This window comes from Podarcis bocagei (assembly GCF_964188305.1).
Source record: "Podarcis bocagei genome assembly, chromosome: 4".
Taxonomy (NCBI): Eukaryota; Metazoa; Chordata; class Lepidosauria; order Squamata; family Lacertidae; genus Podarcis; species Podarcis bocagei.
In genome coordinates this window covers 104,381,390-104,407,301 of record NC_138128.1, presented here as the reverse complement: position 1 = coordinate 104,407,301, position 25,912 = coordinate 104,381,390, and the positions used below count along the sequence as shown (strand labels likewise).

General features: G+C 52.3%; 1 protein-coding gene across 1 annotated transcript in view; it reads right to left on the bottom strand.

Moving 5' to 3' along the window:
• Positions 1–1,929: 1,929 nt before the first annotated feature.
• LOC308586156 (melanotransferrin-like) overlaps positions 1,930–25,912 on the bottom strand; it is a gene marked incomplete at its 5' end in the record, with an annotated part of 46,429 nt that continues 22,446 nt past the window's right edge. Inside the window, 7 exons of the mRNA XM_081192432.1 lie at positions 1,930–3,252; positions 4,411–4,606; positions 22,809–22,996; positions 23,073–23,140; positions 23,561–23,717; positions 24,425–24,612; positions 25,401–25,528. Coding sequence (XP_081048558.1) covers positions 3,182–3,252; positions 4,411–4,606; positions 22,809–22,996; positions 23,073–23,140; positions 23,561–23,717; positions 24,425–24,612; positions 25,401–25,528 — 996 coding nt within the window. The 3' untranslated portion in view covers positions 1,930–3,181. The remainder of the gene's footprint in view (positions 3,253–4,410; positions 4,607–22,808; positions 22,997–23,072; positions 23,141–23,560; positions 23,718–24,424; positions 24,613–25,400; positions 25,529–25,912) is intronic.

Sequence of the window (25,912 nt, the reverse complement as noted above, 5' to 3'; positions counted from 1 at the left end):
GGCGGCGAGGAGAGGCCGCCCAGTGCGGGGCTCTCGCCGTCTGCCTGCCTGGCTGCCTGCGAGCTCGGCGGGCAGTGCCTCCGTCCGCAGCGCCTGCCTCGCGGCTCTCATTCCCTGCCCCTGCCAAAGCTCACCCAGCCAAGCCGCGCTCTCCTTCCTGCCTCGCTTTGCTGCCTCCTCCCCCCCCCACCCCCAAAGCTTGGAGGTTCCCCGGCAAGGGGGAGGGGAAAAAATTGAAATTTACACTTTCGTGCGTCCCTCCCGGCGTGGCGCTGCACGCTGACGTCATGGGGCTGTAATGGTGGTGTGCCTCGAGATTTTTTTCATCAAACAAGTGTGCCTTTGCCCAAAAAAGGTTGGGAAACACTGCTCTAACAACCCCAAGGCGATCCCAAAGCATTGTGATCCCTGGGCGGGTGGCAGATCCCCTGGGACTCGGGGTTCTCTGCCGGGCAAAACGATAGCAATCCAAGAATGGGTGAAGCAGCTGTCCGTGGTCTGGCCGTCCCCAGATTCCGAGCCCCGGCCTGCCTTGGCGAGGCTGTCCGCTCCCGGCTCTCCAGGCCACTTGGGGGTCTCGGGCTTTCTGGAGAGTCTAGCGCAGCGAAGCTCCTGCTCTGCAACACGGAGCTTTCCTGGGCCGTCGGGGGCGGCGACTAGTCCGAGACCCCCACGAAGCCTCCCCAGGGCCAGACTCGGGGCCCGGCGGCGGCGGCAGATCCCGGAGGGTCCTTCGGGCCGGGCCTCCTGCTCGCCCAGGGGAAGCCCCCCGGCAGCGCGGCTCTCCCCCTTCCCAGGCCGCGCCTTCTCTCCCGGCCACGGCCCCCTTCACCCGGCCGGGAGGGGGACGCGCATCTCCCGCCAGACCAGACCAGCCCCGAGCCGGGCGAAAGGCGGGCGGGCGAAAGGCAGGCGGGCGGGCAGGCAGGCGGGCGGGCAGGCAGGCGGGCTGGAGGGCGGGGAGCCCCGGGCCGGCCGCCCCCCCCCCCTCTCTCTCTCTCTCTCTCCCTCCTCGGGGCGGGGCCGGGCAGGGGGCGGGGAGGAGGCTTACCTGGGCGCCAATGGGCGGGCGCCATGCAAATAGCCCGCTCTCCGGGACGCCCCCCAGGGCAGCCGAGAAGAGCGCGCTAGAGCGGCGGCAGAGCTCCGGAAGGCCTAGAGGGGACCGCTCGGTGCTCTGGCCGGGCCACTTCCGGGGGGTCGGGAAAGGCGGCGCGGCCTCGGGCGGCAGGTGGGGGCCGGAGCCCGGGCGCGGAGCCGGACTTCCCCGGTGCTTGGGCCAGGCGGCCTTGCCGGTCCCAGGAAGAGGGCGGTTCTGCCAGCGCCAGGGCAGAGTGCGAGGCCTCCTCCGAAGAAGCTCTGGGCCAGCGGGGATTCCTCTTCTGGCCCCCGCAGCAGAAGAGGCGTCGCTCTCGGCCCAGAATTCACTTTCCTTGCCTGAGGCTCCGAGAAAAAGGCCGCGGCAGAAGCCCCCTGCTCCGGTGGTGCTTCGAGGCTTACACTGCGTTGGGCAAGTTACACAATTTGCAGAGCAACGAAGACCACCCTCTGCCAAGATGGGAAAGTTCAGGGAATTGCATGAATGCTGGGGGAGAGTCAGCCATTCCTCAACTGTAAGGTGCTGAGATACTGACCTGCACGGGTCTCCTCTCTCAGTAACCCCTAGCCCGACACTCGCACACGCACTTGATGTGACATCCATCAATTTCCTTTGCACCGAATGATGTGTCCAGTGGGGAGGCCAAGCCTTCCATTTCCACCCCTCAAAGCATGCTGGAGCACAGGTGCAATGGAGGCCTGTGCTGATCAGTAGAGAGAAGAAATTGTGGTACAGGGGCCTATTCCCATCACACGGAGATGTTGGGTTGTGCAGTTAGAGTCTGTGGCAGAAGGACAACCCTCTGATCCAGATTATCTGCACCTGCCCCAGACTGGAGATTATGCTTTATTTCGACCTTTTCAGAGCTGGCTTTTCACAACTAGGGATTGTCGTCGTTTCCAGTGGACAACTGCCCAATCAAGGCAGGTCTGGTGAAGCTGAGATGGCTTCATCCAAAGCATTGGGGAGGGTTCTCTGCATGCTTAGAGTTGGCTGGTATATTCTTTCTCAGACTGTTCATCTGCGCCCAGGTGAGTTTTTCCAGCCCCAGAAACCATGGCAGGTATGGCTGACATCTCATGTTACTAAGGTTTGCTGTTATTGTTGTGGCAAAATCCTGGAAACTGCAGTTACTTAACTTTGTCTCCTTTCACGATAGCTACTGCAGGCATTTACTAAGAGGTTTTGCCCTTTTGTTGCTTATGGGAGGCTCTTTGGCGTTGGATTTCTAGGTGCTGCAACATATAGCCAAGATAGGCAGGGCTGGAAAATGCCTTCCTTGCCATCACCTCTGTCTCCTGTTTATTCTGTTTATAGCCTGCTTTTTTATTCATAGTGGGACTCTCAAGGGAGTTAATAAATACAGTAATTGTGTTAGTATAAAAAGATGGACACAGTGACGCTCTTCAAGCAATCAGCAGGCAGACATGCAGCTCCTTGCCTCCTCCCAGCACACCTGAGCCCAGGGCCATAACTGCAGGCAGACAAGGGGAGGGGAGCCATTTCTCGATCTCTGGATGCAGAGCCAAGGCTCCCAAAAGGGGCTGCAGTCAGACATCACAAGGAAGCCTGGCTAGTCTTGGAGGGGAGGAGACAAGTCCTGCCCCCCCCAACTCATCTACTCCAAGGTTGTGAGGAGCAAACTGGAAGCTTTTGCTCCTTTTACTCAAGCACAGTTAAGGATGTGGCTATTTTAAAATTTCCTTTGTTGAAACAAGTCTGTTTCGTAAGCCATCGCTTGGAGTTAACTTGTTTCAAACAAATCTCGGTTATGAATAACCAGTTTGTCAGTTCTGAACGACATGATAACCAAAATGGTAAACAAAAGCTTCTGAGCCCCCCCCCCCCCTCAGGACTGTGCCAGAGAAGGAGAAAGGAAGGCTAGTGCAGGAGCCCCGGAGAGGCCAGGCTTCTTCCCACCACAATGGAAATGCTTTAGCTGAGGAAAAAGGAAGGCCCAGCACACTCCACTTCTTCCAGATGGATCAGGCCAGCTGATTTGATTGGTTTGTTGACTTTGTGGTGGTGGTCCATGTTGCAGCGGCCTTTTGCCTCCTGGCATGTTGGCATTCAGCCAATGGATCACGGAGAGCAGAATCCAGCAAGACCAAGACTTGTCATCAGCAGCAGGAGGAAGACATTCACTGACACAGCTGGAAGGTAACATAGGGACATAAGGATATGAGAAGGGCCTGCAGGAGCAACAACCTGCTCTCCCCTTGGCCAACTGGAAGCTGGCAGGAAGCCCAGAAGCAGGACCTGCATGGAGCAGCACTCGTTGCATTGGGGATTCCCGACAGCTGAGATTCAGAGGCAAGCTGCTTCCCACAGTGGAGGTAGAGCAGAGCCATCAGGGCAAGGAGCCCCTGAGCCTCCAGGAATTTGTCGAATCCTCTTTTAAAGCCATCCAGGTTGGTGGCCATCACTGCCTCCAGTGGGAGGGAGTTCCTAAGCTGTGTGAAGAAGGATTTTCTTTTCTTTGTCCTGAATCTTCCAACACTCAGTTTCATTGGATGTCCACAAGTTTCAGTGTTGGGGGAAAGGGGAAAAAGCTTTCCTCTATCTACCTTTCCCATGCCATGCATAAGTTTATAAACTTCCAAGTCAATTGATAAAGTAAGTTATGGTTTATGGTAAAATTTGTAAAGTTTTTTTTCTTTGTGAAAAATTAATTAAAAATATTTTAAAAGCAAACCAACTTCTACGCTACACGGAAGGCGTGAGGATCACTGTTCCACAGAACCTTTGAGGCCCAGATATATGCAGGGACAAGGATGCCTATCCTCCCCTCACTCCTTCCCCAGATTGGTGAGGGGGGAGCGGTCTCTTTCCTCTCAGCTCAGTGCTAGGACTGGGATATGGATTGCTCCCTCTCCCCTCACAGCCCAGGATCAGGGATCCCTCCCCTCCAGGGACCCTCAGGAGTAGCCAGACACATTCATTAACAAAAATTCACATAGGCTTTTAAAAGGACATTGTTTCAATGGTGCACCCCAGGCTCCTTTGGGAGAAAGGGTGGGATATACGTTGAATGAAAGTAATGATACTATACTTAGAAATGGCAAAAATGGACAAATCAACTGAACTGATTCAATGGAGAGCAGGGAGGCTGTGACATACAGTGTTGAGAGACAGGCTGTTTTGTCAATTATTGGAATGACAGAAATGGAGCTGTCATATAATAAACTAGTATGCTGATGTGACCCACACAAAGACACTGGGCATGCTGGATATAGTCCATGGGTCACTTCTCCCTGCTGCAGGGACAGGAGAGGGCGGGGGGGGGAGTCCATGAGGCTTCTCAGACTCACCTGCACCAGAGCACTGGGAAGCCCTCAGGCCCTGCAGGGCCTCCACAAATGGCTCCCCCAGCCAGGAGATGGCCGTCCTCCTCGCCCCAACTGGCACAATGGCAACGGTGGAGTCCCTGAAGATCAAATCTTTCCCTTTGAAGGCTGCAGAGTTGAACATTTGGAATCCATTTTCATTGTGGTCACCAAAGAAATCCTGAAAGCCAAGCAGAGGTCCCTGGTTACACCCAGGAGCACCTCTCCTTTTGGAGCGGGGTGGGGGGGGGAGGCTGAGGAGCTGCTGCCTGCCAGAGTTTGCAGAGAGCAGGCAGGGGGGTTCCCAGCACCAGAGCGGGGAGAAGCAAGAAGTTCGCTACACTGGGTTGCCTTGTTTGGCTCACTATTAACTTAATTCCAAAAGGTGAATATGCTTAGAAATTATGCTTCACAACTAGATGGACTAGAAGAAATTGGGGGAGCTCTGACCTTAAGCAAACACTGGCTGGTTGCTCTGTCACTGCCATTGTAGTGCTAGGCTTACACCATTTTAAAATGATACTGTTCTAAAAAATACTATGCTGCATTGCTTTGTTTTGTTTTTCTCTAACTTCAAAATACCATTATCTTCTGAGAAGATAGCATGCTTTCAGTGAAGCTTTGTACACCAATAAATCACTTTCTATTATCATGTGTGTGGTTTTTATCACTGGCCGTTTAGGGAACTTTTTAATGTTTGATTTTTTTTCTGTTTTTAATCTGTTTGGAGCCACCCAGAGTGGCTGGGGAAACCCAGCTGGGTGGGTGGGGCATAAATAAATTCTCCTCCCCCCCTCCCCCCCCGTGAAAATTTTTGCGCCAACCAGGAACTGCTCAGGTAAGCAACTAACACTTTTAGTGGGTTACAGGTAGGTAGCCGTGTTGGTCTGCAATAGTCAAAACAAAATAGAATAAATTCCTTCCAGTAGCACCTTAGAGACCAACTAAGTGTTATTGGTATGGCTTTCCTGTGCATGCGTACAAAAGCCATACCAATAACAAACTAGTTGGTCTCTAAGGTGCTTCCCCTAGCATGGAAGACGAAGAGCAGACTCCATTTGAGGATCTCTCCCTCATTTCTGTCGATCAGGTATATGAAGACGAGCAGCAAAGTCAGTCCTCAGGGAATGTGCAGGCGACCTTGGAACGGACAGCTCATGGAAGAACCCCGACCAAACCTAAGAGGAGGCGTGTAGTGGTGATAGGGGATTCCCTACTGAGGGGAACAGAAGCAGTGATTTGTGGGCCTGACAAGATGTCTCGGGAAGTGTGCTGTCTCCCCGGGGCTAAGATCCAAGATGTAACTGAACGACTGCAAGGAATCATAAAACCCACTGACAAATACCCCTTCCTCTTGGTTCATGTGGGAACCAATGACACTGCAAGCAATAGCCTCCAGAAGATCAAAAGAGACTACGAGGCTCTCGGCAGGAAATTGAAGCAACTAAATGCACAAATTGTCATCTCATCTCTCCTCCCAGTTGAACGACGTGGCCCAGGGAGAGAGGGGAAAATAGTGGAAGTGAACAGCTGGCTTAGCAGATGGTGTAAACAGGAACGGTTTGGATTCTTAGATCACGGACTGCAGTTTCTTGAAGATGGACTTCTGGCAAGCGATGGGCTGCACCTCACAACAGTTGGGAGAAATGTTTTTGCCAAAAATCTCAGAAACCTCATCAGGAGGGCTTTAAACTGACTAATGTGGGGGAGGGAGACAGTGCTCCTGAAGGTAGGAGCCTATCAATTGATGAAGATGATCATCCAAATGTCATAGACCAAATGGAGCAAACAGCACGCAGACCTAGTGGTGGGAGGAAAAAATCCTTAAATAAGAGACACGGGGGAATGATTAATGGACTTCAATGTCTGTACACTAATGCGCAAAGCATGGGAAATAAACAAGATGAGCTTGAGCTCTTGGTACAGCAAACTAAATATGACATAATAGGCATCACTGAAACCTGGTGGGATAAGTCCCACGATTGGAATGTAATAATGGGGGGATACAATCTATTTCAGAGAAACAGACCAGACAAGAAAGGAGGAGGAGTGGCGTTATATGTCAGGGATGTTGTCAGGGGTTCAGAAGCAGAGACGCAGAGAAGGGAGGAGACAGAGAGCGAGGGGGAGGAATACGAAGGAAAGATGAGTGGGGATGACGAACCGAGATCGCCGAGCTTATCCAGTGAGTCCGAGGATTCCCAGAAGGGAGCGCCAGCAGTCAGAGCAAGGGGGGAAAGCAGGGGGACACCCCAGGAAGAAGGGTCCAGAGAGGAATCAGAGAGCAGCAGTTGGAGATCGGGACCCACGTACCCAGATGGGAACAGCGGGGAGAAAGGGGACCAGATATCGGGTTCCGGAGGCTTTCAGAAGGAGGGAGGGCATGAGTCAGGAGTAGTCACGCCCACCTCGGGGAGCGACGAAACGATCAAGAGGAAGGTTGAGAGTTGGGCGCGCGCGCCAAGTTCAAATGTAGCGGAAGCTGGCGCAGTAAGCAGCCCAGAGAGTGAACCAGGTCCCAAAGCCCGCCGCAAGGAGGCGGAAGGGTCAGGGGGGTCCGCGTCAGAAGAGAGTAGGAAAAAGGAGACCCCGGGGGGCAGAAGGACCCAGAGACGGAGGGAAAGGCGCAGGAGGTGGAGCAAGGCTAGGGTATTAAGCTGGTGTGCTAGAGGCGGAGACTCAGACGGGTCTTCGCCGGTCTGACCTAGAAGAAGTAGGGCTGCATATTGCAGTTTGGAAATGGAAGCTGTAATCCAATAAAGACTCTTTTAACCTGAACGCTGGCTAACGTGGTCCTATGTGAGCTGGGACTGAGTGGCAGCCCTGACAGTAAGACCCGTCTCTTTTAAGCTTCGGACACCTGATACCTCGCAGCGGAGGCAGAAGCAGCGAGAGGAGGAAATTGGTGTTTGGGAGCGAGCTCACAACGGTTGGCAGAGATGACGGAAGCAGAGAAAATTTCAGCGCTGCAACAGGCAGTGACCCAATTGAACGCGGAGGTACAGGCATCCAAGAAAAGGGAGGAGGATGCGGCAGCCGCCTACAGAGATCTCCACGCCAGGTTTGAAGCATTGGTTAAGCATGGGCAGCCAGGACCCAGACCGGAGGGGGTTGGGTTGGCACGGAGAGCAGGAGGGCTTGTGGCTCACTTCGATGGGAATTTACAACAGTACCCCAATTTTCGAGCAGACGTAATGTGCGCACTGCAACTGCTGGCGAAAGACTTTAGGGATGAGGAAGAGAAAGTGGGGTTTATACTATCCCATTTGCATGGGGATGCTAAAGCGTGGCTACGCAATTTGTGGAGGGATAAAGATCCGGCGCTTCAGAATGCAGATGCCTTTATCAAAGCGATGGATGTGTGCTTTTTATCTACCATTGACGTGGATCTTGCCCGACGGGAGATTCATGGACTGAAACAAGGGAGGGCGAGCGTACGCCAGTATCACGCCCGCTTTTTTGCGCTGGTCAGTGCCTTGGAATGGGACCGGGATTCGCCCCCAGTCAGAGACCTATTCTGGGAGGGTTTAAGCAGTGCTGTTAAAGACGAAATTGCGAGGGGGAGAGGCCCCGGAGCACGCAGGAGGTGGTCCAAAGGGCGCTGGCTGTGGGGGTGAGGCTGGAAGAACGTCCGTGGTGCAGAGACGAAGGACGTGGAGGGCGCGAAGCAGCGAGAAGTTTCTCTTTCGTTCCCAGGGACGCTACGCGTGCGCAATCTACACCTCCGCCAGGAGGGGGAGTGGAACCTATGGAGGTGGGAGGAGCCAGGGCTCAGTCAGCTACCAGAGCCCCTGCACCGGCGGCAGTCAAGACTAAACCTCCTAGAGGGACCAGGAAGTGTTATATATGTGACAGCTCTCAACACTTGGCGAAAGAGTGTCCCCAGAGGAGCTCCAAGCACACTGCAGCCTCCGCAACGGTGAAAGCGGCCACGCAACACAGCGAACACCAGCAGGGAAACGACGATGTCTGGCTGGAGACAGAGGCACTGGGGCCCAGCCAGACGCATCACTGAAGCAGTCCCCAGCGATCTTGCAACCCACAGACCCCCTCCCACCCAAACCAGTAGTGCAACTCACAGCATCTCTCCAGCTGCCCGATGGCGTCACTATCGAAGTCCCGCTTTCTGTGGATTCTGGAAGCAACGCAGACTTTATAGCACAGGATTTTGTGGAGCAGCACGCTATACAGCTATTACCGGCCACTCTGCCCCTGCAAGTCGTCACAGTGGATGGCAGAGAGTTGCTGGGGGGGCAGGTGGTGAAGCAAACGCCGCCAATGGTGATGCGCCTTGGCAACCACAGGGAAGTCATCAGTTTTAACGTCACACGACTGTCGGACACACCCATTGTGTTGGGCATGAGTTGGCTGGACAGGCACAGTCCGACACTGGCTTGGTACCAGCGACAGCTGATCTTCGGCTCCTCTTACTGCGCAGAACACTGCATCCTGCCCGGACAGGAGGGAGAGGAGGAGGAATCACAACTGCAGTTGGGAACGTTGCAAGCAGTCCCCCACAAATACGCAGACTTTCTGGAGGTCTTCTGCGAGAAGGAGGCAGACAAGTTACCACCGCACAGGCAATATGACTGCAAGATTGACCTCCTACCAGGGGCGACGCTACCGAAGGGGAAGCTGTATTCCATGTCTGAGGATGAACTACAGGAACTCAAACAGTTCATAGATCACAATTTGGAGCGCAGTTTCATCCAGGAGTCCAGGGCAGTAGGGGGCAGTCCTGTTTTCTTTGTGAAGAAGAAGGACACGCCCCAAAAGAGGCTGGTGGTGGATTTTCGCCTCTTGAACAAGATGACCAAGCCCTCTGATTTCCCCATGCCCAGGATTGACGACCTACTGGCGACGGTGCGCAAGGGACGCGTGTTTACCAAGTTGGACCTGCGAGGGGCGTACAATCTCATCCGCATGAGGGAGGGCGATGAGTGGAAGACAGCCATGTTCACGCCTCTGGGCACCTACGAGTACAGAGTGATGCCGTTTGGATTGCAAAACGGTTCTCACTGTTTTCAAGCTTTCATGCATCATGTGTTGGCGGGACTCCTCTACAAGAAGTGCGTCTGCTTTCTGGATGACATCCTGATATTCTCCGAGTCGCAGCAAGCGCATGACCAAGACGTTCGGGAGGTGCTGGAGAGGTTGCAACAGCATAGACTGTACGCCAAACTGGAGAAGTGCCAGTTCGACACGACGGAGGTGGATTTCTTGGGTTACAAGTAGTCGGACAAGGGGCTAGCCATGGACAGCGCCAAGGTGCGAGCGGTGTTGGATTGGAAGAGCCCGCGCAACCGGAAGGAGGTCCAGCGGTTTGTCGGCTTCGCCAACTTCTATCGCAAGTTTATCAAAGGGTTCGCGATGCAGACGGCGGCTATTACGGACACGCTAAGCTCCAAGAAAAAGAAATTCATCTGGACGGAGCAGGCAGAGCAGTCCTTTCAGGCACTCAAGCGTCTCTTCGCATCGGAAGAGCAACTGCTGCATATCGACCCCAGCAGACCGATGCGGGTAGAGACAGACGCGTCCGATAGAGCAGTGGGAGCTGTCCTGCTGCAGAGGGACCCACAGGGGGTCTGGAGACCGGGAGCGTTCTACTCCAGAAAGCTCAGCAAGTCGGAGCAGAACTACACCATCTGGGACAGGGAGTTGCTTGCCATTCATGCAGCATTCAAAGCATGGAGGCACTTCCTGATCGGCGCCAAGCACACGGTGCAGGTCTGCACGGACCACAAGAATCTGGAGCACTGGCGCACGGCGAAGTTCCTGAACCAGAGGCAGATACGTTGGGCGGAGTTCTTTGCTGACTTCGATTTCCGAATAGAGTACGTCCCAGGCGACACCAACATCATGGCGGATGCACTGTCCCGAAAACCGCAATACCTCGAAGAGGCGACGCCAGCGGCAGCCATGCACATCTTCGCGCCAACAGCGTGGGCGTGCGCTTCAGCCACAGTAGACCTGGAGGCGGTGCGGCGGGCGTTGCAGGACGACTCATTCGCACAGGCGAAGATGGCCGAGGTGCACAAGGGCACGGCGAAGGGCGACGAGTTCCAGATACGGGACGGCTTGCTCTTACGTAAAGGGGCCATCTACGTGCCTGGAGATGAACTTCGCGCCAAGGTACTGCAGCAGTTGCACGACGCACCCACGGCCGGGCACTTTGGCACGGAAAAAACGGTGGAATTAGTCGCAAGGGACTTTTGGTGGCCCAGACTGAGAGGGGAAGTCGCGGACTACGTCGCGAGGTGCGACACCTGCCAGAGGGCCAAGCCGGTGCACAAACCACCGGCGGGACTGCTCGAACCGCTGCAAACGCCGTTTGAACCGTGGGAGAGGGTGGCCCTGGACTTTGTCACGGATCTACCCAGCTCGAGAGGCAAGACGGCTGTACTAGTGGTGGTGGACTTGTTCACCAAGATGGCACACTTCATACCGTGTGCGAAGGTGGCCACGGCAGAACAAACAGCCAAACTGTTCATAGATCACGTGTTCAAAGTGCACGGGCTGCCGCGGTCTATACTGTCCGACCGCGGTCGCCAGTTCATCTCGAATTTCTGGCAGAAGCTGATGGGCTTCCTGAACGTCAAAATCAACCTGACATCAGCGAGACACCCGCAGACCAACGGGCAAGCGGAGAGGGTCAATGCCATCATGCAGCAGTACCTGAGATGCTATGCCAATCAACAGCCTGCGACGTGGGTGGATTACCTGCCGCTCGCCGAGTTCGCCTACAACAACACGAAGCACGTGTCCACAGGGGTGACACCGTTCTTCGCCAACAATGGGAGGAATCCCAGAACCTTCCTGGGACTGGACAGAGTGGGGGAAGGGGAACCGCAGACGGCGGACGCTTTCGCGTCTGAGTTGCAGGAGGTCCACGATCAACTCCGACGGCAGCTGGAGCTAGCGAAGCACGCATACAAGGTGCAAGCGGACAAGCACAGGCGGGTTGGCGAAGAGATCCGAGTGGGAGACTGGGTCTGGTTGGCAGCCCACGCAGTGCCGACCAGATCGTTAGCCAAAAAGAAGTTGGGGCACAAGCAACTCGGTCCATACCAAGTCGAAGCGCAGATCAACCCAGTAGCTTTCAGGCTGGTGCTCCCGGAGGGTTCCAGGATGCACCCGGTGTTCCACAGGTCGGTGCTCACTCCCTACAGGACACCTCACAGGTTCCAGGAACCAGGAACAGCACCGAGTCCGTCTCAGGAGCGGTCGGAGGCGGGAAGATTGCCACAGCAGGACCCCATCAACGAAGTCACGGAGATTTTGGACTCCAGATGGGGGGAAGACGGAGTGGAATACCTCCTAGCCAGAGAGGGCACCCGGGCTAGTGCTAATAGCTGGGTGCCAGACTACGCTTTGGAGGAACCCCTGCTCAAGGACGAGTTTCATGCCCTTTTCCCACACAGACCCATGCCAGCAGGCTTCTTCGACGACTGGTTGTTCACGCCCACACTTTCCTCCAGCACGTTCCATGGCTTCGACTCGGACGGGGAGCCCGCACAGCGCACACATTCCCCAGAGGGGTCACCGGAGGGTTCGGCGTCCGACACCTCGTATTGGTGGGACGATCGGCCAGAGGAGCAGTGGCGCCGGAGGCGGCTGGAGATGCCAGGTCAAGCGACCGACGCAGAGACTGACATGGACGTGTGCGAGGAGGATCTCGGTTTCGAGCACGGCGGCACTGAAATGGAGGCGGAGCAGCTCACCGTTGACGAACGCGAGGAGGAAGACTCGGAGGTCTTCAGTTGGCGGCCAGCAACGAGGAGCGAACTGTATCCGGCATTCACTCCTGTGATGATGGAGCACCCTGCAACCACCCTTGAAAGTGGGGAGGGGGGAAGGGGGGGCTTCGAGGGGGGGATGGATGTCAGGGGTTCAGAAGCAGAGACGCAGAGAAGGGAGGAGACAGAGAGCGAGGGGGAGGAATACGAAGGAAAGATGAGTGGGGATGACGAACCGAGATCGCCGAGCTTATCCAGTGAGTCCGAGGATTCCCAGAAGGGAGCGCCAGCAGTCAGAGCAAGGGGGGAAAGCAGGGGGACACCCCAGGAAGAAGGGTCCAGAGAGGAATCAGAGAGCAGCAGTTGGAGATCGGGACCCACGTACCCAGACGGGAACAGCGGGGAGAAAGGGGACCAGATATCGGGTTCCGGAGGCTTTCAGAAGGAGGGAGGGCATGAGTCAGGAGTAGTCACGCCCACCTCGGGGAGCGACGAAACGATCAAGAGGAAGGTTGAGAGTTGGGCGCGCGCGCCAAGTTCAAATGTAGCGGAAGCTGGCGCAGTAAGCAGCCCAGAGAGTGAACCAGGTCCCAAAGCCCGCCGCAAGGAGGCGGAAGGGTCAGGGGGGTCCGCGTCAGAAGAGAGTAGGAAAAAGGAGACCCCGGGGGGCAGAAGGACCCAGAGACGGAGGGAAAGGCGCAGGAGGTGGAGCAAGGCTAGGGTATTAAGCTGGTGTGCTAGAGGCGGAGACTCAGACGGGTCTTCGCCGGTCTGACCTAGAAGAAGTAGGGCTGCATATTGCAGTTTGGAAATGGAAGCTGTAATCCAATAAAGACTCTTTTAACCTGAACGCTGGCTAACGTGGTCCTATGTGAGCTGGGACTGAGTGGCAGCCCTGACAGATGTGTATACCTGTGAAGAGATCCAAGATTTAGAACATCAAAGCCAAAGTGAGAGCATTTGGGTCAAAATTAAGGGAGAGAAGAATAACAGGGACCTCATTGTGGGAGTTTACTATAGATCCCCAAGCCAAACGGAGGACATAGATGATGCCTTCCTGGAGCAGATGGCCAAGCATGCAAAAGGAAGGGAGATAGTAGTAATGGGGGACTTCAATTACCCGGATATTTGTTGGATGTCAAACTCAGCCAAGAGCATAAGGTCAAACAGATTCCTCACTGGCCTTGCAGACAACTTCATTGTCCAGAAAGTGGGAGAAGCAACAAGAGGAACAGCCATTTTAGATCTGGTCCTAACCAATGTTGATGACCTGGTTAGTGGGGTAGAAGTGGAAGGATCATTAGGCGCGAGTGATCATGCTCTTCTGAAGTTTACTATACAGCGGAAAGGAGCAGCCAAGCATACTAGGACTCAATTTCTTGACTTTAAGAAAGCCGACTTCATAAAACTTAGGGAAGTGCTGGGTGAGATCCCATGGACAGTAATACTAAAAGGAAAGGGAGTTCATGATGGCTGGGAGTTTGTTAAGAGGGAGATAGTAAAAGCACAACGTCAGGCAATACCAATGAGAGGGAAACATGGAAGGTGCCTAAAGAAGCCAGGGTGGCTATCTAAAGAACTTTTAACTGAGTTAAGATTAAAAAAGGATCTGTACAAAAAATGGAAAAGGGGGGAAACCACCAAAGAGGAATTCAAGAGGGCAGCAGTTGAAGAAGGAGCAAAAAGGGTTTTCTTGTGTGTGTGTGTTTCTTGTGGCTGATTAGCTCTTTTCCCTGTGTAAAGGTCAGAGGGGGCAGGGTTTCTGTTGAGGCAGGGGATTAGCTGTGGGAGGAGCTTCTCAGAGTTTGTAGGGCAGCAGTTGAAGAAGGAGCAAAAAGGGTTTTCTTGTGTGTGTGTGTTTCTTGTGGCTGATTAGCTCTTTTCCCTGTGTAAAGGTCAGAGGGGGCAGGGTTTCTGTTGAGGCAGGGGATTAGCTGTGGGAGGAGCTTATCAGAGTTTGTAGGGCAGCAGTTGAAGAAGGAGCAAAAAGGGTTTTCTTGTGTGTGTGTGTGTTTCTTGTGGCTGATTAGCTCTTTTCCCTGTGTAAAGGTCAGAGGGGGCAGGGTTTCTGTTGAGGCAGGGGATTAGCTGTGGGAGGAGCTTCTCAGAGTTTGTAGGGCAGCAGTTGAAGAAGGAGCAAAAAGGGTTTTCTTGTGTGTGTGTGTTTCTTGTGGCTGATTAGCTCTTTTCCCTGTGTAAAGGTCAGAGGGGGCAGGGTTTCTGTTGAGGCAGGGGATTAGCTGTGGGAGGAGCTTCTCAGAGTTTGTAGGGCAGCAGTTGAAGAAGGAGCAAAAAGGGTTTTCTTGTGTGTGTGTGTGTTTCTTGTGGCTGATTAGCTCTTTTCCCTGTGTAAAGGTCAGAGGGGGCAGGGTTTCTGTTGAGGCAGGGGATTAGCTGTGGGAGGAGCTTCTCAGAGTTTGTAGGGCAGCAGTTGAAGAAGGAGCAAAAAGGGTTTTCTTGTGTGTGTGTGTTTCTTGTGGCTGATTAGCTCTTTTCCCTGTGTAAAGGTCAGAGGGGGCAGGGTTTCTGTTGAGGCAGGGGATTAGCTGTGGGAGGAGCTTCTCAGAGTTTGTAGGGCAGCGGCGCGCGCCTAGCGGCGCGCACAGTTATATCCATCTTTTAGATTTAGGGGAGCTAGTCTCAAACGTTTGTTGGGGGAGACCTAGGTTTTTTTTTTGTGGGCGAAGTTATTTGTCCTGTCTTCAAGCTTTTTATGATGGAGGACCTCTGTAGCCACCCCCAACAACACGATCTCAAGATGGAAGGGGAGGGAACAGCTGCAGTCGCCTGCGATTCCTGCGCAATGTTTGCCATCTTGCCAAAGGTTGCAGGCAGCTTCACCTGCAGCAATTGCATGTTGATTGCCCTTTTAAAAGACAAAGTCCAGCAACTGGAGGAACGTGTAGCTACGCTCCAAAGAATTAGAGAGCTGGAGCTCTTCTTGGAAGCAACAGAGCACACCGTCCCCACCAAGGAGGAGACAGGGGACTCCCCTGAGAAGGAGGCTAGTTCATCAACACAGGAGCCAGATATATGGAGAAACGTGACTCAAAGAAGTAGGAGGCCCAGGGTTCACTCTGATTGTTTAGAAATACACAATCGCTTTGAGGTCCTCTCCCCTAGCATGGAAGACGAAGAGCAGACTCCATTTGAGGATCTCTCCCTCATTACAGTCGATCAGGTATATGAAGACGAGCAGCAAAGTCAGTCCTCAGGGAATGTGCAGGCGACCTTGGAACGGACAGCTCACGGAAGAACCCCGACCAAACCCAAGAGGAGGCGTGTAGTGGTGATAGGGGATTCCCTACTGAGGGGAACAGAAGCAGTGATCTGTGGGCCTGACAAGATGTCTCGGGAAGTGTGCTGTCTCCCCGGGGCTAAGATCCAAGATGTAACTGAACGACTGCAAGGAATCATAAAACCCACTGACAAATACCCCTTCCTCTTGGTTCATGTGGGAACCAATGACACTGCAAGCAATAGCCTCCAGAAGATCAAAAGAGACTACGAGGCTCTCGGCAGGAAATTGAAGCAACTAAATGCACAAATTGTCATCTCGTCTGTCCTCCCAGTTGAACAACGTGGCCCAGGGAGAGAGGGGAAAATAGTGGAAGTGAACAGCTGGCTTCGCAAATGGTGTAAACAGGAACGGTTTGGATTCTTAGATCACGGACTGCAGTTTCTTGAAGATGGACTTCTGGCAAGTGATGGGCTGCACCTCACAACGGTTGGGAGGAATGTTTTTGCCAAAAATCTCAGAAACCTCATCAGGAGGGCTTTAAACTGACTAATGTGGGGGAGGGAGACAGTGCTCCTGAAGGTAGGAGTCTATCAATTAATGAAGATGATCATCCAAATGTCATAGACCAAATGGAGCAAACAGCACGCGGACCTAGTGGTGGGAGGAAAAAATCCTTAAATAAGAGACACGGGGGAATGATTAATGGACTTCAATGTCTGTACACTAATGCGCAAAGCATGGGAAATAAACAAGATGAGCTTGAGCTCTTGGTACAGCAAACTAAATATGACATAATAGGCATCACTGAAACCTGGTGGGATAAGTCCCACGATTGGAATGTAATAATGGGGGGATACAATCTATTTCAGAGAAACAGACCAGACAAGAAAGGAGGAGGAGTGGCGTTATATGTCAGGGATGTGTATACCTGTGAAGAGATCCAAGATTTAGAACCTCAAAGCCAATGTGAGAGCATTTGGGTCAAAATTAAGGGAGAGAAGAATAACAGAGACCTCATTGTGGGAGTTTACTATAGATCCCCAAGCCAAACGGAGGACATAGATGATGCCTTCCTGGAACAGATGGCCAAGCATGCAAAAGGAAGGGAGATAGTAGTAATGGGGGACTTCAATTACCCGGATATTTGTTGGACGTCAAACTCAGCCAAGAGCATAAGGTCAAACAGATTCCTCACTGGCCTTGCAGACAACTTCATTGTCCAGAAAGTGGGAGAAGCAACAAGAGGAACAGCCATTTTAGATCTGGTCCTAACCAATGTTGATGACCTGGTTAGTGGGGTAGAAGTGGAAGGATCATTAGGCGCGAGTGATCATGCTCTTCTGAAGTTTACTATACAGCGGAAAGGAGCAGCCAAGCATACTAGGACTCAATTTCTTGACTTTAAGAAAGCCGACTTCATAAAACTTAGGAAAGTGCTGGGTGAGATCCCATGGACAGCAATACTAAAAGGAAAGGGAGTTCATGATGGCTGGGAGTTTGTTAAGAGGGAGATAGTAAAAGCACAACGTCAGGCAATACCAATGAGACGGAAACATGGAAGGTGCCTAAAGAAGCCAGGGTGGCTATCTAAAGAACTTTTAACTGAATTAAGATTAAAAAAGGATGTGTACAAAAAATGGAAAAGGGGGGAAACCACCAAAGAGGAATTCAAACAAATAGCCAGCACCTGTAGACACAAAGTCAGAAAAGCTAAAGCACAGAATGAACTCAGGCTTGCTAGAGAGGTTAAAAGCAACAAAAAAGGCTTTTATGGGTATGTTCGTAGCAAAAGGAAGAACAAAGAAACAGTGGGGTCACTCAGAGGAGAAGATGGTGAAATGCAAACAGGGGACACAGAAAGGGCTGAACTCCTCAATGCCTTCTTTGCCTCAGTCTTCTCCGATAAAGAAAACAATGCCCGACCTGAAGAATTTGGAGCAAATGATTCAGCAAAGGAAACACAGCCCAGAATAACTAAGGAGACAGTACAAGAATATTTGGCTAGTTTAGATGTATTCAAGTCTCCAGGGCCAGATGAACTGCATCCAAGAGTATTAAAAGAACTGGCAGATGTGATCTCAGAACCACTGGCAGTCATCTTCGAGAAATCCTGGAGAACAGGCGAAGTCCCGGCAGACTGGAGGAGGGCAAATGTTGTCCCTATTTTCAAAAAGGGGAAAAGAGAGGACCCAAATAATTACCGCCCAGTCAGTCTGACATCAATAGCAGGGAAGATTCTGGAGCAGATCATTAAGCAAACAGTCTGTGAGCACCTAGAAAGGAATGCTGTGATCACCAATAGTCAGCACGGATTTCTGAAAAATAAGTCATGTCAGACTAACCTGATCTCATTTTTTGACAGAATTACAAGCCTGGTAGATGAAGGGAACTCAGTGGATATAGCCTACCTTGATTTCAGTAAGGCATTTGACAAGGTGCCCCATGATATTCTTGTAAAGAAGCTGGTAAAATGCGGTCTTGACTCTGCTACCACTCAGTGGATTTGTAACTGGCTGACTGACCGAACCCAAAGGGTGCTCATCAATGGTTCCTCTTCATCCTGGAGAAGAGTGACTAGTGGGGTGCCACAGGGTTCTGTCTTGGGCCCGGTCTTATTTAACATCTTTATCAACGACTTGGATGATGGACTCAAGGGCATCCTGATCAAATTTGCAGATGACACCAAACTGGGAGGGGTGGCTAACACCCCAGAGGACAGGATCACACTTCAAAACGACCTTGACAGATTAGAGAACTGGGCAAAAACAAACAAAATGAATTTTAACAGGGAGAAATGTAAAGTATTGCACTTGGGCAAAAAAAATGAGAGGCACAAATACAAGATGGGTGACACCTGGCTTGAGAGCAGTACATGTGAAAAGGATCTAGGAGTCTTGGTTGACCACAAACTTGACATGAGCCAACAGTGTGACGCGGCAGCTAAAAAAGCCAATGCAATTCTGGGCTGCATCAATAGGAGTATAGCATCTAGATCAAGGGAAGTAATAGTGCCACTGTATTCTGCTCTGGTCAGACCACACCTGGAGTACTGTGTCCAGTTCTGGGCACCACAATTCAAGAAGGACACTGACAAACTGGAACGTGTCCAGAGGAGGGCAACCAAAATGGTCAAAGGCCTGGAAACGATGCCTTATGAGGAACGGCTAAGGGAGCTGGGCATGTTTAGCCTGGAGAAGAGGAGGTTAAGGGGTGATATGATAGCCATGTTCAAATATATAAAAGGATGTCACATAGAGGAGGGAGAAAGGTTGTTTTCTGCTGCTCCAGAGAAGCGAACACGGAGCAATGGATCCAAACTACAAGAAAGAAGATTCCACCTAAACATTAGGAAGAACTTCCTGACAGTAAGAGCTGTTCGACAGTGGAATTTGCTGCCAAGGAGTGTGGTGGAGTCTCCTACTTTGGAGGTCTTTAAGCAGAGGCTTGACAACCATATGTCAGGAGTGCTCTGATGGTGTTTCCTGCTTGGCAGGGGGTTGGACTCGATGGCCCTTGTGGTCTCTTCCAACTCTATGATTCTATGATTCTATGATTCTATGATTCAAACAAATAGTCAGCACGTGTAGACACAAAGTCAGAAAAGCTAAAGCACAGAATGAACTCAGGCTTGCTAGAGAGGTTAAAAGCAACAAAAAAGGCTTCTATGGGTATGTTCGTAGCAAAAGGAAGAGCAAAGAAACAGTGGGGACACTCAGAGGAGAAGATGGTGAAATGCAAACAGGGGACACAGAAAGGGCTGAACTCCTCAATGCCTTCTTTGCCTCAGTCTTCTCCAATAAAGAAAACAATGCCCGACCTGAAGAATTTGGAGCAAATGATTCAGCAAAGGAAACACAGTCCAGAATAACTAAGGAGATAGTACAAGAATACTTGGCCAGTTTAGATGTATTCAAGTCTCCAGGGCCAGATGAACTGCATCCAAGAGTATTAAAAGAACTGGCAGATGTGATCTCAGAACCACTGGCAGTCATCTTTGAGAATTCCTGGAGAACAGGCGAAGTCCCGGCAGACTGGAGGAGGGCAAATGTTGTCCCTATTTTCAAAAAGGGGAAAAGAGAGGACCCAAATAATTACTACCCAGTCAGTCTGACATCGATACCAGGGAAGATTCTGGAGCAGATCATTAAGCAAACAGTCTGTGCGCACCTAGAAAGGAATGCTGTGATCACCAATAGTCAGCATGGATTTCTGAAAAATAAGTCATGTCAGACTAACCTGATCTCGTTTTTTGACAGAATTACAAGCCTGGTAGATGAAGGGAACGCAGTGGATGTAGCCTACCTTGATTTCAGCAAGGCATTTGACAAGGTGCCCCATGATATTCTTGTAAAGAAACTGGTAAAATGTGGTCTTGACTATGCTACCACTCAGTGGATTTGTAACTGGATGACTGACCGAACCCAAAGAGTGCTCATCAATGGTTCCTCTTCATCCTGGAGAAGAGTGACTAGTGGGGTGCCACAGGGTTCTGTCTTGGGCCCGGTCTTATTTAACATCTTTATCAACGACTTGGATGATGGACTCAAGGGCATCCTGATCAAATTTGCAGATGACACCAAACTGGGAGGGGTGGCTAACACCCCAGAGGACAGGATCACACTTCAAAACGACCTTGACAGATTAGAGAACTGGGCAAAAACAAACAAGATGAATTTTAACAGGGAGAAATGTAAAGTATTGCACTTGGGCAAAAAAAATGAGAGGCACAAATACAAGATGGGGGACGCCTGGCTTGAGAGCAGTACATGTGAAAAGGATCTAGGAGTCTTGGTTGACCACAAACTTGACATGAGCCAACAGTGTGACGCAGCAGCTAAAAAAGCCAATGCAATTCTGGGCTGCATCAATAGGAGTATAGCATCTAGATCAAGGGAAGTAATAGTGCCACTGTATTCTGCTCTGGTCAGACCTCACCTGGAGTACTGTGTCCAGTTCTGGGCACCACAGTTCAAGAAGGACACTGACAAACTGGAACGTGTCCAGAGGAGGGCAACCAAAATGGTCAAAGGCCTGGAAACGATGCCTTATGAGGAATGGCTAAGGGAGCTGGGCATGTTTAGCCTGGAGAAGAGGAGGTTAAGGGGTGATATGATAGCCATGTTCAAATATATAAAAGGATGTCACATAGAGGAGGGAGAAAGGTTGTTTTCTGCTGCTCCAGAGAAGCGGACACGGAGCAATGGAGCCAAACTACAAGAAAGAAGATTCCACCTAAACATTAGGAAGAACTTCCTGACAGTAAGAGCTGTTCGACAGTGGAATTTGCTGCCAAGGAGTGTGGTGGAGTCTCCTACTTTGGAGGTCTTTAAGCAGAGGCTTGACAACCATACGTCAGGAGTGCTCTGATGGTGTTTCCTGCTTGGCAGGGGGTTGGACTCGATGGCCCTTGTGGTCTCTTCCAACTCTAGGATTCTATGATTCTATGATTCTACTGGAAGGAATTTTTATTTTGTTTCGACTTTTAGTGGGATTCCTTTTTGTGATCTTATCAAGTGTTGTGTTCATTCCTTTTTGTTGTCTGCATTTTAAACTCTCTTGAAATTTCATGTAAAAAAAACCCCAGAGAGGTTCAGATCATATTCTTGGGATCATATTTTTGAATGAGACAATTTATACTTTTCAAACATTCCATAAGTGCTGGAAATATAAATGGATAGTTTTACTAGCGTTTTGCTTTGTAGCATCACAGATGAACCTAATCTGTACTCCTGAATCACAGGTTAGTCCTCACTCGCCTGGAGGCTCCTGGGCCACCTCCAGACCAAGAATCCTTCGCACTCACAGCCTGCAGTGCTGCTATAAATATTTACTCAAGGAGGAGGCTGAGTCTGCTGGGCTGCCAGGGATGGGTGACGCTGCAGTGCTCTGATTCCTTGGATTTTTCCATGAAAGTTTAAACATAACCAGCAACTCCGCTCTGAATCTTTCAGCAACAACCTTTGCATTGTTCATTCCCCCCCCCCCAATCATTCATCTGCCCCTTCTCCTCCATTACTGAAACCTTTTCCTGATTTTATTTTATTTTCATTTCATGCTGACGGCACCTAGATGCCCATTTACTATTTTCACGCTTGAAGCTTATAAAAAAAATCGTAGCAAAAGCCAAGCCTGGCTACTGAGAAATACTGCTGCTTGGCTGTTCCACAATCCTGCTGTGACCATGTTGATCTTATTCTCATTTCTTGTTCACTTGCATCCAGAATAATAATAATAATAATAATAATTTATTATTTATACCCCGCCCATCTGGCTGGGCCTCCCCAGCCACTCTGGGCGGCTTCCATAAAACCAAAATTACAGTAAAATCACACGTTAAAAACTTCCCTGAACAGGGCTGCCTTAAGATGTCTTCTGAATGTCAGGTAGTTGTTTATCGCTTTGACATCTGCTGGAAGGGCGTTCCACAGGGTGGGCGCCACTACCGAGAAGTTAAGCACAGACTGGGATGGCCTACCTAGCAGGGATGATGTAGTCTTGGATTTCCTGCACTGCCAGGTGGTTGGACTAGATAACCCTTGAGGTCCCTTCCAATCCTGTGGTGCCAACTGGGGTGGGAGGGGTGGAGAGTTTCCTATGAGGGTCCATTGTTGGAAACAGGGTTGAGAAAGTGCATCAAAACCAAGCCCACAAATCTCAGGAGCAGGAAGGGTGATGGTAGAAGGGGGCTTCATTTACACCCTGCCTTTTTGTTTGATCCTGACCCACAAGGGGAGTGAGCAGAAACAGAGGAGCTCAACACAGTGACAATAGTTAGGGCTTTAACACTCTGTGTTGGAGCATTTATTTTGCCTCAGAACTTTCCCCGCGAAAACCCACTCTTTAGTGCTCAGTCAGAGCAAATGTCAGTTGGGGTTTTCTTTGGATTGCCGTTTGCTCCAATTGAGCTGTAAAGAGTGGGGTTGGGGGGGGGCTGTAGATCAAAAAGGGTGGGTGTGTTTGGACACAGAGCATTAAATTGTGGGCCATGCCTGCAAAGAGCGGAGGAAAGGGAAGTGTGGATAAGCCCCAAGTTCAAATAAACCACCAGCAGAATAAACTACCTAAACCATGTGAAAACCAAACAGGGATCCAAGAACTAGCAGGGACCTCCGCCGTCTGATCTTGCATCGCCACCAGGGGTCAGAGTGCCAAGGGGTGTCGGGGCCCCTCCTGAGAGCACCAGGCTCCGTGCTGCCAGCCTGGCCTCTGAGGGCAGAATCACCAGAGGGAAAGCAGACAGAAGGAGTGCCTGGCAGTGCTGGATCAGGCCAAGGGGGCCCACCTCCCACTGGCACCCTGGTGCCCAACAGGAAGCATAGCAGTGAGAGAAAAGAGCACCCTCAGGAGGATGAAGACGACGATGGTGCCCTCTTGTGTTGTCTCTCTTCTAAGCCATAAACCGGTACCTGTGCAATGTTCAGAAGTCCAAAAACAGCCAAAGCATTTGTGTCTGGGTGGACCATGATGGCGTGGGCGGGCACCTGTCCCCAATGACAGTGGGCAAACTGGCTAACTTCCGCACGGGCACCATTTGGGCACAAGAGCTGGAAATCCCCCGAGCGCAGCTGGGAGGCCCAGGAGTCCATGTTGTTCCCTGGAAGGACAAAAGTGCTCAGAGAGTGGTTTCAAGGAGAGGGAGGGATCATAAAAGACAGGAGTGGGCAACCTACCATCTGTGTTTTCAAAGACTGTGGAGTGCTTGACAAAGGCCACATCGCCTTTACCCTCAGCTAAACACCTGCAAAGAACACCAAGAGATTGACCTGTGAAGCAGGTGGCAGAAGGAGCTCCAGCAGCAGCAAAGCAAGGCATGGAGACCACCCCCACCCCCCCACCCCGCAGGTGGAATGGCCAGTGGCAGCCAGGAGCTTTGGCTGATGTGAACAGCTTCCGTGGTTGGTTTTGTGGTTGTGGGCTGAGAGGAACCACATACATCCCCCTTTTTCTGTACTGAAAACACCCTTCCCTGCTGCAATCAGTGCCATCTGACTTGGACAACACATGTGCCGCTCTGTCTCAGGGAATGCCCCATATTCACACCCCAAGAGTCTCTCCCCAGAGCCTTCCGGGTGGCAAGCAAGAGGAAAGACCCCCTCCAGTCTCCTGCCAGGCACTTGAGGCTCAGGCCAGCTGGCACCCCCCTGCCAGTCCCCGTTACCTGAAGGCTCCAACGTGGCCATAGTAACGTTCTTGGCTGCTGGCATTGCACTTGTATTTGCCACTGAGGTCCCCAATGCAGAGCTCACACAGGCTGTGCAGGTAGCCGTCTCCCGGGGCCCCAGGAACGCAGCTGCCAGAGAAGAAGGTGCTCACCGCTGGAACGAGAGGAGGAGGAGGGCGAAGCCGGGCATGAGCCCATGAGGGTGCGGTTCAGCAAGGCCAGGAGGGGCCCCAAGAACAGCTGGGCACTCGGAATGAGGGACTTGGAAGGGGCCCTGCCTGGATGCATGAGGCTTCATCAGGTCCTGGATGAACCAGGATGAGGGCAGAGCTTTGGGCCAAACTCTGACTCACCTGAGAGGCTGGTGGGCCACAGCTCCAAGGCAGAGTCCCTGCTAGGCATGCAGAAGGTCCCCGGCACAACCCCAGGCAGCGCCAGAGAAGACTCCCTGCCTGAGACCAGGAGTGGACTAGATGACCCCAGGGGTCCCTTCCAACTCTACAATTCTACGATGCTGTGAGACTCCAGAGGGCGAGTTCTGTTCAGCACAGGCAAGACTGAGGGGGTGGAGATCACTGGCCTGCTTCAGTATCAGGTGGCGTCCTCTGCTGGGCCAGGGTGCCTCAGCACCTGCCTTACCTGGCCTGGTGGTAGTGATCCCATGACCCCCTCGGGGGGGGGGCAGCCACATGCAGGAGCTGGGAGAAAGGCAGGGGGAGAAGGGGGGTCAAGGGCCCCTCCACCCTTTGCCCCCCTTCTCTCTCTCTCTCCAGCAGAGGTCAGTGTATGCCCTCCATGTCTCCTTTGGCCCCAAAGGGTCAACCCAGAGTCCCAAACAGCAGCCCCCTCCTGCCCCCCTACCTTTGGGGATGTTGCAGTCCTGAGGACGAATGAACCCCTTCTTCAGCAAGAGGCCAATGGGCATCTTCCACCCAGCCATTGTCCCATAACCTGCGTGGCAGGACTTCCTTCCTTGCAGCTCGTAGATGGTGAAGGCGTCATCAGCCACCCGCCTCACAAGGGCCACTGCGTAGTAGGTGCTGGTGGCCCTGGGGGGGGGGCGGGAAACACAAAATACACCCTGAGCCCCCTCTGCCCCCTCCTTTCGCTGTTTAAAAGGGGATCTCTAAAAAAGAGCAGCATTTTGGACAAGAAAGACAAGGGGCACCATAGAGGCACAGGGATCATTTCTGTTTACACAGCGGAGGGTCGCCCCCCCCCCCCGAGACACACATGCTTCCCTCCTTGGGTCCTCCTTGTTCAATGACTGTTGTCTTAGAGGAAAGAGGAAGAGCTGGGCAAAGACTGGCAGCCAAAGTGCCCCTCCAAGGCACAGTACGAGACTGGCAAGGCAAGCCCCTGCCCCAGTCAGGGTTACAGGTGGGCAACGTGTGCCCCCCCCAGCTCTTGAAGGACTCCTTTCTTGTCCTCCCTGGCCAAACCTTCTGGGGCCTGCGTGACCCAGGAACCTGACAGGTTGCCCACAACTGTCCTCAGGGGAGCCCAGCCCCAGCACAAAGGCAGAAGGAAGCCCTCGGCTTGTGAGCCCCACGGGGCAAGAGAGCAAGGGGGAAAGGAGTGCGGTGGGTCTCCTGTCTCCTTGAAGATCAGCACTTGAGCACAGTCTGAGCCAGAAATCCGAGGCCTCCAGGCTCTTTATGTCTTCACTGCCAATCACCAATTGCCCCACGGACCTTTGCGCTTGGGGGCTCCTCCTGGAGGCCTGGAAAGGTCCTTAGAGAATCCCTTGGTTCAGCTCTGTGGTGCCCAGCTGGGCGGTGGCCACGTTTGTGGGCACTGAATCGCCAGCCAGTCGGCCACAAAGCAGCTTGCACACAAGAGGCCTTCAGTCCTGGCAGCCTCCTCACCTGCGTAATGCTCGCCAGCAGCTGGCACCAGGCCGTATGTCTCCCCGGCCGTGTAAATATCCTCTCCGGCCAGAGACACAACGTCAATGTCTCTGTTCTGAAAGGAAATCAAAACATCCTTTTAAGACCCGGCTGAGTCACGGGGGGGGGGGGGAGCGGAGGTGCCTGCCTGCCCCAACGCCTGTCCCCAAATGGCCCCCATCTGCACTGTCTTGCTCACAGGTCACAGAAGGAAATGGATGCAGAGGGGCAGGCTGAGACCCAAAGGGGGGGCCAGCAGGAGGTGGCAAGGAGAAGCCAGTGCAGCAAGCCCTCCTGTGGCCTGGTGGTCTGTTCCCCACCAGATACGTGACACCCATCCTGCCCTCTAACCCATCTGGGCATGGCTGCCTGATAGCTTTGCTTTGGCTTAGTCCATGCCCAGATGCTCACATCCCTCGGCTTCACTCCATCTCCACTGCCCTTGGGTTAAGGAGGGCTC